Source organism: Numida meleagris, chromosome 5, assembly GCF_002078875.1.
Source record: "Numida meleagris isolate 19003 breed g44 Domestic line chromosome 5, NumMel1.0, whole genome shotgun sequence".
NCBI classification, from domain to species: Eukaryota; Metazoa; Chordata; class Aves; order Galliformes; family Numididae; genus Numida; species Numida meleagris.
Window position 1 is genome coordinate 61,971,936 of NC_034413.1, and position 18,902 is coordinate 61,990,837.

An 18,902-nucleotide genomic window follows, 5' to 3' on the forward strand; every position below is an offset into this window, starting at 1 on the left:
GACCCGTTCTACTCTGGCATCTGTGTAGCCACCTTTTCTAGCTGCTGTCTCGGGTACCAGCCTTGCTGATGTCTGGATTAGCAGCTTTCCCCCCCACTTTCAGAAATGGGACCCTACTTCCAGCTGTCTGTGCTGGTGCCCTCTGCAATATTTCAGTTATGTAAGTGCACATTTGCAACACTATGGGCACCCTGATTTGCCTGGGCTTGTAATACTCCTCATGTCAGAAAAACAGCTTTTGAACATGTTCTTGACACAACAGTTTTTATTTTTAAGCTTTAGAAGAAATTAACAGATTTCAGTATTTATGGATCTGAAAAGGAATAGTTATCTATATGAACAGACATTGCTTAATCGCAACATTTAGTAGTAACTTAACGTATTTTAAATTGCTTATCTTCTTTTTCTCTACGTTTTCTCATACGTATGGACTCTTGCACAGAGCACATAGTGTCTGTTGTCTCCCAAAACCTTGTTTCTGTATCTGGTGTCTACTTACTTGTACTGCTAGCTTAAAAAGAAGCACCTTTATTTTATAATCTGAAGTTTTCCCTGGCATATGGTACCATTTTTAGTAGAGATTCTTATTGTTTGAGGGTTCTTGCCTTTCATACAGTCAGGCTTAGGATGTCGGTGTGGGGATGGGAAGTCAACTTTCAGTCCAAATAATCTGCCATGTGCATTGAAGATTGTTGAGGATTTACCATCATTCCTGTTATTTCTGTGCCATCCGTTGTATTTAAACCCACTCTGAAATGAAAATGACAGCAGAGAGGACAAGTCCCATGTTCAACATGAAGTATTTGCTCTGACAGAATTGATAGTATCAGGCTGCACACAGAAAATCAGTGCAGATAGGTCCTTAAATTGTTGAACTGACAGAAACTGTCTTGCAATATCAAATACTAAAGCGCTGAAAGATTAATTATATGGATGATGTACAAACATGAGACTGAGCTGGGTGCACAAGCAATAGTTAAGTGCACATTTTTATTGAACCTAGCACAGAAACATACTGAGTCTGGCTACGGTGTTGGGTGTTTACAGCAAAAAAATGCAGCTTTGCAGTTGAAAAAATGCCCTTGCAGATGTAAAGGTATGGGAGCACTCCTGCTGAATACAGATATATATCCACACATGCTTGGAATTGCTTTAGTATAGTACTGGGCATATGCTACTTCATTTACGATGTTTTGTGTAAAATATTTCTAATAATATCAAGGACAAAGGACCAACACAGGAAATTCATATCAAAGGGTGAGCCTGTATATCCGTTCTTAAAATTTTGTGTTCCCCAAAATTAACCTATGCCAACTCTAATCACTTTTATTTAATTATATCACACATTTTAGAAAAACGTTGGCTCCAGTACAACAGGTGAGCACTGAAAGTATGCAGCCATAACTCTTGTGACAGCAGTTTATCGTTAATTTTCAATGTGTTTATTCGTGTCCCCTATCATGTATTCTTCCTGGTTTTTTAGTTTTTTTTGCACTTTAAAATAATTGAATTTTTGCTGCTGAATACTGCTCCTGCTCTATCTTGAAGTGCATCAGTGCTTTATGTCTTGGATAAGCTATTATTAGGTGCTCTGATGCAGCTGAATAAGCAGCATGATGTTCTGAATATATTTTTTCCTATTGTTTTTTTTTTTTCTGAAGATCAGAATAGGGCTTAGGCTCATGGATACCCCAAACCATCGGGCTTGCCTGGTTTCAGACTTTTTTTAAAGAAACAGAAAAATAACAAGGGGTAGTTGTGCACAGAGTGTGTGTTGACAGTCCCTTGCGATGCTGTGAGCATAGTTGTCATGTGCTATAGGGATTTCGGAGTGCGATCGACACCTTCCCCTTTAGCAGGCTCTGAGGATGCAACTAAACTGTATATAATCTGCAGTCACCCTCACCAAGTCATGGACACAAAGGAATTGTTGGAGAACTGTGGGGAAATATCTCTTAAGGATAAATTATTTTCAAAGACCTTCGTTTATAAAAGAAAGATGAATCCTGCATAGCCTATATGTCTCCGTTCAGAAACCTGCATGCTGGGTCTTGCAATCTTTGCAGACTATAGCTCTGAATTAAAGATGCAGCTAGCTGACATCTGCTCTGCTTAACACAAAGTAGACTTCTGGCAGGTTGCTTATGCCATCCTCAGTTTGTTGCCCCCAATCTAAAGCGAAGAGTTGCTGGAGTGGGAAGTAATCACGGGGGGCTCTGTGGGAACCGTTCATTACTTTGACCACTGCTGGTCACGCTTAATAAGATCCTGTCCTTGGTATCTGTAGGAAAGAACAGATTTTGCAAGATCAGGATATCATTATAGAAGTTTTTAACTTCCCTCAAAGCACAAACAGAGCTCATTTATGCTAATTGGATTGTAAAATCAAAATGTCTTCTTTATTAGCGATGTTCCAAAGGAGCTTCCAGCCCTTTCACAGTGTCAAGCTTCGATCCTGCTATTTCCTTTTTTATCAGGAAAGGACACAGGGGGTCTTCCTCTGTGTACCAATTCCACTATGAACATTTGCTTTTCTGCCCTTCCATCCACGAGCAGAAAGTCTGGGGACAAAGCTAATAACAACAGAACGAATTCACAAGTCCACGCCAACTGCTTTGTGCAGCTCCACAACTGAAAGCAGCTACCAACCCGTTTTTGCCATCTGGTTTGAGGAGGTGTGGGATTGCCTTGCCTGCTGAGCAGAGCGGTAGAGGTAATTAGATATGTATTCATCAGCAGTCTTCCCAGTGGAAGTTGTTCTAAGGGTGAATGTTGCAACCATCATTTCCGTCCTTGTGGAGGAAAGGACAGGGCTCCTTTTGGAGCCTGACATGGATATTTCTGCTTCTGCTGCTGTGAGTCCATAGCTGGTTTGGCAGATCAGAGGATACAGCCTTCCTTCCATAACACTTCCATGACTGGATCAAGTTCAGCCTCCACAAGCAAAGCGCATAATAATGTTCTGAAGGCATTTGTGGCACTGATTTTTTAGATAAGGACAGCTGCCCATTAAGAAGGGCAATCATCTGCCAGAGTCTGGTGGCTGTTGAGGTGGATCAGCTTTGGAGCAGCACAATGCAAGTACAAAGAATGCAAGGTTCAAAGCAAAAAATAGGGAATTACAAACCACAGGTGTTAACTGCCTTCCCTCTGGTCACACAGGAGTGCTGGGAGTGCTGATCTGATATGTGAAACAGATATTTCAGTGCATTTCATCTTTTTGTGTTAAGTCATCCTGCCCTGTGCCATGAAATCTGTGTTATTATTATTTTTTTGCTGGCAGCTAAATATGCTGCCTTCACAGCACTTGGAAATGAACACGATCTTTTTGATGAGAATGTAAAAACAATAACAACTCATCGTCTCCACTGTACAGCTAGGGATGAGGAAGGCCTGCACATTTCCTTCATGCTAAGTGCGCCCTATAACACAGTTATAGCAGTCTATAGCACTTACTATCCAGCTTGCAGTGGATCATCCTGCACGACTGTGACCTTTCAGAACAAGAGAGCAGAACATTAGCCGAGTGATGGCGTAGTTCCTGCTTTGTTTCCTAACTCTGGCAGCAATTGCCTCACTGTGCATCCGTGCCTCACTGTAAGGAAACAGCTCTGAAGCCGCCGCTGCTGGAACTGGAACATGGTGTGCTGTACTATTTGTAGTTTCCTGCTGCTGACATTGGATATGCAGTTGCTATTCCTCTTGCTTCCTCCATGAACATTAGAATGGATCCAAAAATAATTGGAGGCAGTATGTTCCGATAGAATTTTTTTTTGCATTTGCACAAATTTCCTCTTTAATTTCTGTTGCCAATTTTGATATAGAGCATTTTGAGGCTGTTTCAGCTTCTCTAACTTGGCACCACTGGGAGGCACAGGAATGCTCCCCCATCAGTATGGCAAGAGTAAGAGTTTTGGCATCTGAATGCGGACTTAAAACTCATTTTTAAGTATGAATATAGTATATTATAACCAAGAAATTCTTTTTTAACTAATGAAGGCAAGAAAACCCTAATGCTCTAAAGGGCAAGGAAGCCCATGCATACAGAAAAGGAGAAGAAAGAAGCCAACATATATCAGACAAAAAAAAGAAAGCAGCTTTTTTATTTACTGCTTTGAACCGCAAGGTTAGGTGCTAAGAGCCTAGCTGTCAGGAAATATTGCAATTACACTGTGCATGAGGTTAACAGACTATTGTGCAGCATCTTTTAGATGTACATATGGGATTATTCTTAAATGAATGTCTTTCTGGCCTGGATAAAATGCTTTAAATAGCCCGTGCTTGGCAGAACTTGGGGTCTTGAAAGTATATCTTACATTAGCCACCGTATCTATTTGTAGGGAACATATGGTGGTGGGTGTGTAGTCAAGAAGCTGCATCCTCAGGAGTTGGTGATGACTGAAGGGGTGAAATCAGGACCACGGTCTGTGGATAGTTTCCAGTTGCACCAGCGTCATTTTAAACCAGGTTGCTCTGGATTTTCTTCTTGTAAACATACACATTATGGAAACAAATTCAGAAATGTCTTTTTTGTATTGCAAGGCCACTCCGTATCACTTGGCATCCCAATGCTGGATGATGAGATGAAATTGATGACTGAAAAGATGTTGCAAGCGAAACAGTCTCAACTTGAGAAATTTTGTTTACCTTATTGGTAATCAACACAAATGTTTGATCTCAGTAATAGTGTCAATAGGCCAAAGTAGAACACAAATAAACAGTCTCAATTTCCCCTGTTTTTAGAATCATTAATGTTGGAAAGAACCACTTAAGATCATCTAGCTGAACTCCTAACCCACCCCCACCATGCCCACTAACCATGTCAGTACTACATCTCCACGATTCTTGAACACTTCCAGGGACAGTGACCCCACCACCTCCCTGGGCAGCCTGTTTGTTGTGTTTTATAATACATCATCAAAATACTTGTGGTGATGTGGCAGGCAGCTATGTCTGCACAAGTTTCTTTCTGCCACTGTTACAGCTATGCTTTGGTTCTTAGCATTTTCCTGCTGTGTTCCTGCTCCAGCACGGGTCACCGGTGGTCCCTCAGGTGTGTCCCTGTCTCCTGTGCCATGGAGACTCCCTACAGAGAGTGTCTACAGCCATCAGCAGCTGCCATTTTCTTCCCCAGATGCTGTATCCAGGTGTCTCTCCAGCTGACAGACATTTTGATGTGATGGTTGGGCTCTGCTGTGTGGTGGTTTTCCCATCTGGGGACATCTCATGGCCTCCTCCTCCCACCCTGCTGCAAAGTCACACATGGGCACAGGCAAGCACGGCTGTTAGAAACCCCTACACCCTGCACAGAAGTGCCAGCTCTGTCCCCAGCGTTTCATGAGTTGCTGAGAGTTAAACATACGAGTACCCCACAGCTGTATCTCTAGGCTTTAGACATGGGTACTTCTGTAAGGGAAATGCCATGCTTCCGATGCAAAGCCGTAAACTTCTGTCTGGCTGTTTTATTTGTAGTGCAGCTATTTGGAGTCGCAGGAATGTCACACATGATGCAGGAAATAGAACCATAGCCTATAAAGCCACTCAACTCATACAGCTTTTTCAGCTGAGTTGTGTTTATTAAGGATTTCCCAGGTGCAGAACACTGAGAGGAAGATTTCCTCATCTGGGGGACCCACTCTGATCTCTTTGTAATTTGTCCTGTTTTTTTCTGTTCATCCAAGTGCTGTTTATTTTTCTCTTTTGGTATTACATTTCCTATCCAGCCAGTGCATTACTTTGCACCTAGGTAGCAAGCCATTTTCTGCAGATGATGTATGCCTGGGAAAGGCAATTTCCATTCTGGAACAGAAAATTCTTTCCAAGAATGCCTGAGTGCTTGGTGCCTCTAAATGTGGTGGAAAGGCACAATAGTTCAAAAAAGTGAAGCAAACATATGGATGCGTGATATGCACCCAGATTAGTCATATTTACATATTCAGTATCTGTAATTTTCTCCCATCTTTAACAGTAAAATTATTGCTTCTCTAGTCAGCATTATAGGAATCTCATGCCTTACTATGTGCACGACTATGGCTTGGTATCTGTCAGGAGAAAAACACGTATCTCTTACTCTGGTATTTGGTAGGAAAATTCAGCGTGACTGTGTTAGAAATGGTGCTCTGCCATTAGTACAATGCCACTTGTCACGTCACATATCTCGCTAATTTTCTAGTGGGATGACAGTTGTGCCTATTGTCTGGAATAATTCAATGTGCTGTAGCTTAAGCTTACTGTACTCTATGAATCACATACACAGACACTTATAATGGAAAAACTGTGTTCATGCTGTGTTGAGGTTATACAAATACAGCTGTAGGTCTGAACCTTAAGCTGGTGGAAATTGGCTCCATTGGCAATACACCAGTTTGCCCTGGCTGTCACCATGCCGAACACACATGAAAGAGAAAGATCTGCTGGAAATATTGGCTTGTCCTTCACTGCCTGTAAACAAGAGGCAAACACAACTTTGCATTTAGGCCCTGATTCAGCAAAGTACTTAGATGTATGCTGAGTGCTATTTTAAACCTACAGACATTTTGATTTAATCAAGACTATATATTTTTTTTAATAGAGATTATAGTAGATGGGGAATTTTTTTGTTTCTTGAAGTAGCTTTCATTGAGAGTTTCATCAGAAATTCTCCAAAAATTATTCTGGGCCAGCACAGTCCTGCTAAGGAACAGCCCATTCTCCTAGTGGCCCCTCTCCTCACCAGCCTTGCATCACTATTGGACACTAATGGCCCTAACCAGCTTCGCCTGCACCTCTCCAAACCCTGCCCATGGGTCAGGAGTCCTATTTCATCTCAGCTTTACCTGTCTTCCAGGTAAATGTGATGGTTTGTTGCACTGCTGACTCTTTGAACTGGAAGACTAATGTCTCCTCTCGCGTTGCATGATTCTTAGCCTTTTCCAGATGTACAGGAGGCCTAGGTATGGCCTGTTCCGATTGAATTGTAAGATCCTCCTTTGGAGTCACTAAGGAATGTTTTTGATTAATTGTCTTTTACAAAAGTGGCTGATGTGAATCTTTACAGGACTATCCCCCTCTGTGTCGTTATGGGTTGTGTATGTGCCAGACATGTGTGGCTTGGTACTCTTTTTTGTTCAAATAACGGTTAAATTCAATTGCAAAGGATACAAGGAATATGACTTGATTTATCTTTAATTGAATTGTTGTGAATGCTTTAATTCACTTAATGATATAGGCATAGACCCCGTAGTTGGAAACTTCACGAACCTCAAGACTGGTTCTGGCAGTTACCGCTCTCTGTGCGCATTATTATTTTGTTTATATTGTGGAAGCATATGAAAATGAACTTGCTTAGCCTTAAATGGCCTTGGAATGGAACTTTCCACTTTCTGTTGTAGATTAGTCAATTTTACACTGGCTGAGTAATTTTGAAAATCCAAAATTCACATGAACTCATATATGGATGTTTCTCTAATAACTGATGCAGGCTAATCTCCAGTAGTTTCTCACTTGCGGACAATGGATATGAAATTTCTTAGTAGATCGTATTCAGTACAGTGGATTTATTGCTCACAGATATTGATTTGCTGAGCATTTGCCTTGAAAAACTTTACAATGTTTACAAACTGGAAAAAGATCAAAAAGCACAGTTATAGTGGAGTATGTTATTTGGTTTTCTTGTGGCATGTAATTAATCATCTGTCCTTTACTCAAATACAGACACTTTTATTTTTAATTTTTTAAGATTAGCAGCATGGTTTTTTTTTCTTTGTTAGCAGCATATGGAAGCATAGTGTGAGAATGTTTTTATGCCTGTTGTTTTACATGTGAGACTGACTGGAGTTTATTAAACTCTGCTTGTATTTTTTTCTGAGTGCTCTTGAATTTGCTCTTCTAATTTGGAACATGACTTGAGTTGTTCTCAAGTTGTTGAGTTGGGAGCATTCAAAGAGTTCAGTAATGGGGGCAGAAGGTTTCTGGGTCTCTTTCTTACAGGAGGAGCTGTGGTGTGGTACTTTGTTCATTTTTCAGGTGGAGCTTCATTCCTTTGTGAAGGGAATTGTATACTGTGGTTATCTGCCAATAGCAGTGACTGGGCTGGACCTGGATGTCCCTTCGGACCCTGTTCTTGATGTGTATCCTGTATTCTTCAGATGTTATGGTTATAGTGGTTATCGTTCTGCCCTTACACATCTGAATTTTAGATTTATTGCTCAGAACTGCAGAAAAGGATTTGCTGCAAGCGGAGTCATAACTACATACGTAATTCCAGTTGTATTATAGTGTTAGATAGATTTGGGATATTTTCTAACAGATATGAACAATTTCCTTAATAGCTACATTCAGTTCACTTGCAACCTTCTCAGCACGAGGGCTGTATTCTTCACATCAGTACTGCCTGGTACAGGGTGTGCTGCCAGTCGGGTGATGAGAACACCATCCTATGGTGCTCTGCCCCACAGTTACACAGTCCAATACAAATGCTCCTCAGGGAGCTCTGGCAAAAGCCAGAGAGCAGAGGATATTATTTGAAATATAATAAATCTAATTTTATAGGAGGTAGGGCAGGACAGCACACAATCTGCAGACATGCTGTTCTGTATCCGTGTTTCTTCTCTGTTCTCAAACAGCTGTTCTCACACTGTTCTCACTATCCTGCCAGATGTTACAAATCCAGGGAAAGTATGTGTTCCCCTTCCTTTTCCATAGGACTTACTCATGACCAGCTGGAGACCTGCTGTTTGGTCTAACACTTAACCTGGATTTTCTAGTAACTCGTCAACCTGATGACAAAACATGAGGTTAAGAACTCATTGTTGCTAGCACAACTGAAGCTAGAGATAGAATCTGGTATCCTAACCCTCAGGGGAAGTGGCCCCAAGACTACATGTGTAATAATTACTGGTGCATGTACAATCATTAATGATGGTTGGGGTAGATGCTTTAGTAAAGCTTTCGAAGAAGACCCTCTGGACCATTCTTGGCTCTTCTGGCTCTCTCATAATTGAGTTAAATGTAGGGCAGTGTACTTTTTAGCACTTAACGTTTGTCAGCATATGCTTTCTCTTTCCTTTATGTATTGTTAGAGACAGGGATTGCGAGAGATAATCACACTGGAAGTTTATCTTCTGTTTTAAGTGTGCTTAAGCCGTCCTCTCAGCTACTCAGTCACTGGAAAACTCCAACAGCTTAATGGGTCTCCAGGTTATCTACAGCAGTACAGAGAAGCGCCAAGCTGGGAGGCATTGAGGATTGTTGGTATGCGAGCCTTAAGTGATCCTGTGTTCCTGTTTAGTGTGAATTCATGACTGCAGAAATGATTAGCAGACTTAAGAATTAGCTTACTGGCAGTCTGTACCACTCCAACTAGGAAGCAAGTCATAAAATTGTTTGAGTTGGAAGGGACCTTTAAAGGCCATCTAGTCCAACTCCCCTGCAATGAACAGGGACACGTGCAGCTGGATCAGGGTGCTCATAGCCTGGTCAAATGAATAACTAAAGATTTATTAATTTCATGGTGATCACTTGGCTAGGTTTGTAAGGGCCCTTTTAAAATGAATGGGATGAAATCCATTGATTATAATGCTGTTTAGCAACATGATAATGACATGGAAAACATCAGGCAGCTGAGACAGTGTCTAGTCTAAACTGATCTCTCAGGGCACATTCTCTGGATTCTGCTGTTTACTGCATTAAAAAGTCATTCGTTTGACAGGGAAACTAACTTATCAAAGGATGCTGAACATTTTTCCAGGAGCCCAGACTAGAGCGGTCTTCACAGAGTTGAGTAAAATAGCAATTGTTGGGTCTTTGCCACACTCACATTCTTGATGGTCTGCTTTAATTAAGCAAACTGACCAGCTCATTCACTTCAGGAACACAGGAAGCATCAATGTTTTTCATGTGGAAAACAAGTTTAACTAGAAAGCTTTCAGGAAATATTGCTATTAATATGGGCAGTATTCGTATTGAACCCAACAGCCACGCATTACCAGCTCTCATAGCTTCACTGCGAGTCACTTGGCATCTGGTATATTCACAGAGCCTCAGCTTCCAATTTTATTATCATGAGAAATTCATTTTATTTCAGTCCATTTATAGTCTTTGTGGTTGAAGAGAGAAGTTTGAAAACACAATTGTTAGATCTCACAAGCAAACAACCTCATTATTTACTTATTTAAACCCCATGTTTGTTAAGTAAATCTTGCGGTCTGTGGGACTGTGTGGTACTTATCATTCCTGGGCATCCTTGATTAGGAGGATGAGAGCACAAAGTTTTCCTTGTTGCTATCGGTGGACAATGAAAAAAACCCAATCCATTCTTCAGGCTACTTGAAAAATGTCTGCAATTCAGTGAGCATTAAACAGAAATGCTTGAGAAATCTCTGAATGGACAAGCCCTGGCAACAAAAGCCATAGACAAATCAAAGTAGTACCATGCCCAAGCTGTTCTGATTTTGGGCACCAGGCTAATATTTCCATGCAGCACTGGACTAAGCCATGCAGAGGTACCAATTCATCTGGAAATTATTTGGGTATCTCAGATACAGTGATGTATTGCATAAGGTAGACATGCCTGCAGTTTTGCAAAGCCATAGCTATTGCTTAAAGTGAGAGTGTTTGTGTGGACTGCTTATTATTCAGTGCTTTTACTGAGCAAAGAATCATTAACCCTTCTGGAAACCATTATGAATCTGCACCTTTTTTTTTCTGCACTCATTCCTGAGTGTCTTGCTTTGTTTTCTTCCTGGTTCAAACTACTTGAAGCAACTCTTACTCTGAGCTTTTGAGTCAGAGAAGTTTGCAGCAGCTAAAGGGAGAGGCTCCAGACAACATTGTTGGAGGGTAATTTGCTATAGACATAAGCTAGCAGAAACCAGTGTTTTTTTCTTTTTTTCTTTGAAGAATATTATAGAAAGATTCAAAGTCTAAACTGAAGTCTCTTCCAAAATCTGCTGCTGTCCATGAATAGAAGCTTAAAAAACATACTGTTTTGAAAGGTGATATGACATCTTTGGTAATGCATTGGAACAGTCTGCCCAGGGAGGTGGTGGAGTCGCCGTCCCTGGAGGTGTTCAAGAACCGTGGAGATGTGGCACTGAGGGACATGGTCAGCGGGCATGGTGGGGAAGGGTTGATGGCTGGACTTGATAATCTTCATGGTCTCTTCTAACCTTAATGATTCTGTGATCTTCAACTGCTAATGTGTATTTCTGTTGACTAAACAAGACAAAATTATTAATCATCTTTTAAATTTTGTTTTTTTTTTTTTTCCTTTATAATCTATTATTGCACTTTGAAGGGCAGAGGCATGGTTTAAAATAACATACGTTCTCATCCAATATGTGTATAGATTAGATGGAGGAAATGCTCCTTATCCACAGAATAATAGATACTTAGCTTAAATTACTTGTTCTAAAAAGTTCCCGATTTGGCCTCGCTAAGCATGAAATATTAGATTTACTGTTTATTTTCAGTGGATTGCTGCCAATTTCCTTCTCCCTGTATGTCTTTAAATTGTTTAAAACATTAAAAAATACTCAGATCGATCATATATGTACTTACAAGAAGTCTGTGTTTGTTTCTAAGTAGAGATGTAAAATCTTGTTGGGACATAAATTCCTTAGCAGTACAGTTCTTCTTACTTTATGGCCTTTTTTTTAAGACCACAAATGTGGCAAATTATTTTGTGTTTTTTTTTCTTTAATTAAATCTTAATAAAGTGAGGAAGAGGAGTCCAATGAGAAAGCTTTAGGTAGCTCTTCAGGTTATACTAGGTTGTTTCATTCTGCTTAATTGGCAGTAATATTTGAAAAAAAAAAAAAAAAAGGATGGCAGGCCTGGTTTTGACCATCTCCATTGGTACAAATCAGAAAATGGTCAAATCAAGAATGTTGTTTGGATCTTGCATCGTTGTAACTTGAATCAAATTTGCCCTCATCAACATGAAATTCAAGATAGCATAGACTCTGTAGCTGCAAGTGTATTTTCATAAATAAAAGTTTAAGAAGTCAGGCAGAAGTGTCATATTTTTGGGACCATGTCAGTGCAGTGTGTCTGGTGGCACTGGAGTGCTTGCAATGTTTATTTTCCTCCTAATGAAAGGGATATTTAATATTATTGCTGCAAATCCCCTGCACAGAGCAATACACTGCTGTGCTGAATTGAGTGCTCAGCACAAAATGCTGGGTTTATTGCTGGACTCTAAGGTGACCCATGCAGGCCTTCTCTCTGCTCTTGGGATCACCTTGTCTTTAGGGAAAAGATAATGGACCCTGAGAAGCTATTGCAACGTGCAGTGCCAGAGCAGTGCTCTTCCTCTGTCAAAGGTCAAAATCTATTATTCGGTGCTGAAGGAAAAAACAGCTACTGACTGGAGAACGCAGTGATATTGCAACAAAGATCTGGACTGATCCTTTGATGGCTGCTTAAAAGATAGATCTCTTGCCTTTTAATCCTAAAGTGCTTTCTTTAACATCTGAGACTGTATTGGCCAGACCTCCACTGTCTCTATAGTAATGAATTTTAATGAATTAATAAGTAGTGTTTTGGTTTGTTTGGTTGGTTGGTTTTTTAAATTCTGATAGAGTTCTTATTGATGGACAGGTCACCAGTTTGCAGGGGTGGAGACGGAGACAACATGAGTGAATGCGTTTTGAAGGGATTCTGTAACAGAAAATGTTTGTTACAGGATTATAATGCCTGCACAGCTGCAGTTAGGCATAAAGAATGAAAGGATCCTACTTGGAAAGTGTTTAATCTCCAACACAACACAGAAGAAGCCAAAACACAAACATACCATCTCCGAGCTGACTTGTGACAGCTTATAACTAAGGAACATGCAGGAGATGGAAGTGTTACATTAAAGTCCTACAAAATAAGGAATGAGTTTCATCAGCTTTATTCAACATGCTTCTGTCTGAAGTACTGAACTATCCATTTTGCTTGGAAATACACTTGGAAGTGGAAGAAGTTGAAAAGTGTGCTCTTTTTAGATATTAATAAAATACATTTTTTTTCCTCTTCATCCCAAAAATAATAAGTGGAAGATAGAGTGCTTTTTGGCACTAGAACTGGAAAGATGTAGGAAATATAAGAGTAGGAAGTCAACTTGCTATTTGGATACAACATTTGGAAAATTTTATGTATAGACTAAAGAAAACGGGGTGAGAAAATCCCATCAATAATATTTATGACATTTTTGGTCCATTTCTGGATTGAGGGTACTTTATGAACTGTTAAGATCCTCAGTAAATGAAGCAACCTCTGATTTAGGTCCCTCTGCTGCCATCTTTCTATATATGAAATTACTATTATGTATAGGAAAAGACTCATGCATCAGTTTACTGAGGAACATGCTTTACAAATTAAGCTTCCTGACCTATCATTTTGTTCATATGGTGACAGCTTAAATGTTGCCATTGCTTGAGCAGCTTATCTTGATATGGAACATTTCTGAAAGAAAGGAGAGGGCAGTGAGGTGGTTCTGGATGTTAAGGAGTGTTCTGATGTTGTAGAGCTCAGTGCTGGGAATGATAAAGTTGGATCCCTGTTCAACATCTTTATTGTTGATCTGGATGAGGGGATTGAGTGCGCCCTCAGTGCATTTGCAGATGACACCAAGCTGGAAGGAAGTGTGGATCTGTCTGAGTGTAGGAAAGCTCTACAGAAGGATCTTGGCAGGCTGGATCAGTGGACTGAGGCCAGTTGTATGAGTTTCAACAAGACCAAGTGCTGGGTCCTGCACTTTGGTCATAGCAACCCCATGTAACACTACAGACTTGGGGCAGAGTGGCCGGAAAGCTGCCTGGTGGAAGAGGAGCTGGGGTGTTAGTTAACAGCCAGATGAACATGATCCAGCAGTGTGCCCAGCTGGCCAAGAAGGTCAACGGCATCCTGGCTTGTATCAGCAATAGTGCAGTCAGCAGGAGCAGGGAGGTGATTGTCCCTCTGTACTTAGCACTGGTGAGGCTGCACCTCGAATATTGTATTTGGTTTGGGGTCACTCACAACAGAAAGATATTGAGGTGCTGGAGCATGTCCAGAGAAGAGCAGCAAAGCTGGTAAGAGGCCTGGAGCAAAGGTCTTATGAGGAGTGGCTGAGAGAACTGGGATTGTTCAGTCTGGAGAGGAGAAGGCTCAGAGGAGACCTTATCACTCTACAATTCCCTGAAAGGAGGTTGTAGTGAGGTGGGGTTTGGCCGCAGGTAACAGTGATAGGATGAGAGGTGAAGGCTTCAAGTTGCACCAGGGAAGATTTAGGTTGAATATTAGGAAAAATTTATTCTCAGAAAGAGTGGTAATGCATTAAAATAGCCCGCCCAGGGTGATGGTCACCAACCCTGGAGGTGTTCAAGAAACATGCAGATGTGTCACTGCAGGACATGGTTAGTGGGCATGGTAGAGATGAGTTGACAGTTTGACTAGATGATCTTATAGATCTTTTCCAACATTTGTGATTCTATGAAGCAATATAGATGAGTTGGTGAGGTGTTTTTTTTCCATGTTACGTATAAATCTGTCTCAGAACTGTGAGGTGTTATATTCTGCACAGTCTCCATTTTTTTTCATCCCTCTCTAATACTTTTTTTTCTCTGTCCTGTGTGCATACATCTAGATGTTTGACTGGATCAGCCACAACAAAGAATTGTTCCTGCAGAGTCACACGGAGATTGGCGTGAGCTACCAACATGCCCTTGACCTACAGACGCAGCACAATCACTTTGCCATGAATTCGATGGTGAGTTTGGGGGCATGCTGTGATCGGCAGGTCTGTGTGTGTGATCAAGGCAGGCGTGTGAGGCTGCTTCCATTTCAAAGAGCCCTAGGGAACCATGAGAGGTGAAGCAGAGAAAGTCAGGCTGGGCTGTGGTAGCAGCCCACTTTCTGAGAAGCAGTGTTGCTCTGTCCACCCAGATGCTGATACCATTATTTCCTTGATCAGCACGTCCAGTGGCATTTGTTTACAATTTGAAGAGCAAATACAATTATTTTCTAAGTTTTTGACATTTCTTTGACGGGAAATTAATGAGATCTGTATGTAGTCTTGAATAATTTATGATTTTTCTCTCATACCCTGCTAAAGTACTTCTCAAAACCTTGAAAAAGACACTAATCATCTGTCAGTTGTGGCCACAGGGAGATTTTGGCTTTTTCAATAGTTAATCAGTTAGTCCTTTTCAATACCATTCACCTTACCTTTGGATTTTTTTTAATTGTTATTATTTAAAAAAAGAAAAAAGTATAATTATCCATTTATAAGTGCTTTGCTCTCTTTCTTATTCTTACCTTGCATAAAGTGTTTGTTCTGGACATAACGTATTGATGTTTTGATTGTTGTGGTGGGTTAGAAAAATGCACACACAAACCCTGCTTCAGCTGTACAACAAAGAGATGAGCCCTCTCCAAATGCTGTCTCTACACAAAAGCTTGCCCTGACTCAGCCAACTGCTTCATACTGTGCGTGGTCGGACTATATTTGCACTGGGGATGAGGCCTCAAAGGTGGAGGTAGTTGTTTAAATTTGTGGTTTACATCACTAGGGAGTCACACCCTACTGTGCTACCAAAGATAAGGTTTTCTGAAAGGTGAAAAAGAGATCCTGACCAACCAAGGTTGCCCACTCCTTTCATAAGATTGCATTAACCCTTTTCTTCTGACTAAGTTTCTGCTCAGGTAATTAAATTATCTGACCTAAAATCCACCCACCACTTCCACCAATCTATTTCTCACTAAACTCTGTGAGAAATGTTTATAGTCTATTAATGCATTTATTGTGATTATAATTGAAACGAGCACTGAAAAAATAGGCTCTAGGCACTTAATAAGCTTGCCATCACATTGCCATCCAGCAAAATGCAGAGTAACGTGGCTTCCATATAGCACTGCTGTTCACAGAATCCTAACAAATAAACACGTCCTGGAGGTTAATACATTAAAAGTCATTTGGATTATGATAGATGTAAACTCCATCATAATCCTTTTGAAAGCATTGTCAGAAGAGTCAAGCTGAAAGACCTCCCTTTATCCTTTTGTGGTACTGCCTGGCATTATTTTCCAAAAATAACTGGCAACTGAGCTTGGAAAGAGATAATTAATGTTAACAGAAAATTAATGGATGACAGAGAGGGTGCCACCTAATGGAAAAAAAACAGATTTTCTCCATTCTTCTGTCAGCCTCCTAGTGAACTTTTGGGAACAAAAGATGCCAGAAAGTGAGACATTTGCAGAGGTCTTTGGGAACCTGCTGAGTGTAGGGACCTCTCTGTAGCCCTGGCTCCTAGTGCTGGCCTCTCACCACTTCCAAGCTCATATCCTATGGAGCTGCCCAGAAGAGAAACCTTTTCTTTTGCGGGGGAAGAGTGGGACAGGTGTCCTCCCTCCCATTTTGCTCCATCTCTGATGTGAACTACGTAAATGTTTAATCATGTGGAGTTCCATGTGGTTAGTGTGAGTGATGCTGCAATGAAGATTGTCTTCTTTGTCTCTTACGCACACAAGATTAATGTGGAAGGGCATCAGTACTGGACACCTTCAACTTTCACCCTCTAAATTTAAGTAAGAGATGGCCGTCCATTCTGCTCTAATTAATTGGGCTGAAACATACAAGTGTGTGCAGGAACCCCTTGCTGAAAGGCCTGTGTGTAGACCTGCTGTCAGCAGTGTTGCTGGTTTTTAAATGGAGCAAGTTACTTGCTAAAAAAAAAAGAGCAACTCTTGTTGTCCCCAGAAATCAGCATTGTGAACATAAGTATGTTTGCATGCAGAAGACATCAGTTTGCTGCATAAGGGTGTTGGGCTGCATACTAGTCATCCTGACTGAGAGAAAGCAAGCAGGAAGCGCAAGAAGAGATTGAAATTAAAGCGACCCTTTCCTGGCCACAGCCAAGCTCCTGTGATAGAAAGTAGCTGTGTCTCTTGGCATGCATGGGAGCTTTGTGAGCATGTGGGAAGACAAAATGTAGGAAGAATGAAGCCTCTGTGGTAGTTCAAGACAAGAGCCAGCCATAGTCAACAATAAACTTGAGTCTGAGACTTACTTGAGCAAAGCAAATACAGAGGAAGTTAACGGTAACGGCTAGTGCGTGTGTGCCAATTTGATGACATTTATAAGGCATTAAGAGGCACTTTGGTCACTGTGCTAGGTGTGCAGTTCTTTGCCTTGCAGTGTCTGTTTCCAAAAGCTCTGCTCCTGATGTGTTTGTGTACGCTGCTTTCACACATCTGGAAGCTTCTTGTGTTAAATTACCCACTGATAAATACTTGTAAATTTAAGGATTAGGATTAAGTAACATAACGCAGAATGTGTGAGATAGAAAACTATAGCTCTGGAGAATTTAATACTAAGCATATGTTCATTTGCATTTATAATTATTTCCCAGTCTTTTCCTGTCATAGACTGCAAATAGAAAATGCCAGGAATCCTTTCCTGTTCCATTACTATAGATGATAATGTAGGTGGTTGTATCCCTCAGACCTGTTTGCCATCCCAGATATGGTAAATTGATCCACTGAAATCTGAAAAATTAAGAGTTAGTGGGTTTTAATAAACACAAACATTCATATCTGAGGAACCTGTGAGCTTTCTCATGCTTGCTACAAAACTCAAATATTTAGCTACTGTGCTTGAGGCTCAAGATGTGGAGACTGGTTCCAGAATAATGGTGTTTTAAACCTGGTTAAATGATACTGCAATTTTTTTTTTAATGTAAATCTTTTGGTTTCTGAGTGTTTACGGCAAACTAGATTACACTATTTGGTTTTTCTCTGGAGATTTGCTGTATGATTGTAATTTTGGTAGGAATTTGCTTTATAATTTAACTGGATCTTTTCTAAGCAGACATGTCAGTCTCAGCAGCTGTTAGACTGAGAATAAGTTAGCTATCATGAATCTGAATTACAAGATCTTAAAACGCTCTTCTTGAGTGTGAGTTTTTGGTTGTGTGGTGTTTTTGTTTTGCCTTTTTTTTTCAATATATTAAAATCAGTATTGAGAGAAGATGTGGAAGAGGAGCATGTAGATGAGCATGACTGCATGTTTTGTAGGGGAAAAAATGTACAGACTTGAGCAGAAGTTGGATCATATCTTGGATATTTAAGGTATTTTGTTTTTCTTTCCATTAGTGCCTAATGTTCTTTAGGCCTGTCATAACTAACAGTAGTTACAATGCTTTTCTTAGTTCCTCTGGTGTTTATTTGGTCATGTCTTTTGTCACGTGCTCTTCCTTATAGACCCTTACAGGCATTCTGTGACCAAAGCTCCTTTATGGAAAAACAATTTTACTTTAACCAATAATAATTCTTCCTTTGAAGTGAACAATGTGGCATATGGAATGTGGACAAGTCATATATTTGAGATAAAAAAATGTAGTGTGGTGTTTTTCTTTCAAATAAAGACCATAGATATTCTTCCTGTAATTCAAGGCAATGCTTGTTTTCACTTCAGTTTCAAGATAAATTATGTTAGTCTTTATCACAGCTGTATAATATTTATACCGAAGCAATACTTCTTCCCATGAAGATGAATATTTAGCTCCAGTATTTTGTGAAGAATCTCATTAATCTAGTCAATTTGATTGAGTTACACTGAAGCACCAGAGCCTTTCTCATACCACACTGATCATAGCTCTGTACTTGGATAGATGGCATACATATCACTTGTTCCAACTGAGGTTGCTCGTATTTCCTTTGCCAGGACTGTTTTATGCCTGGATATGTTAACCTTCTTAAAGAGTGAATTATCACTTTCCACAGAGCATACATAAATACAGTACTGCACAGTGTTGGCAGTGCTGCCCATCTGGCTGTCAGGGAGTTAGTTGTCTGACACTAGATGGAGATGCATATCATCTTAAGAAAGTCGCAATATATTTCATAGAAATTGCAATTACTTTGTAAAGGCTAATAAGGCCTTTTGAAAAAAATCCCAT

The 18,902-nt window shown here is 40.4% G+C and overlaps 1 protein-coding gene across 10 annotated transcripts in view; it reads left to right on the forward strand.

The window, feature by feature from the left end:
• Positions 1 to 18,902, forward strand: part of KALRN (kalirin RhoGEF kinase) — a 459,310-nt gene that overhangs the window by 197,301 nt on the left and 243,107 nt on the right. For all 10 annotated transcript variants that reach the window (XM_021400221.1, XM_021400222.1, XM_021400212.1 and 7 more), the window contains exon 6: positions 14,591 to 14,713. In XM_021400221.1, coding sequence (XP_021255896.1) covers positions 14,591 to 14,713 — 123 coding nt within the window. The remainder of the gene's footprint in view (positions 1 to 14,590; positions 14,714 to 18,902) is intronic.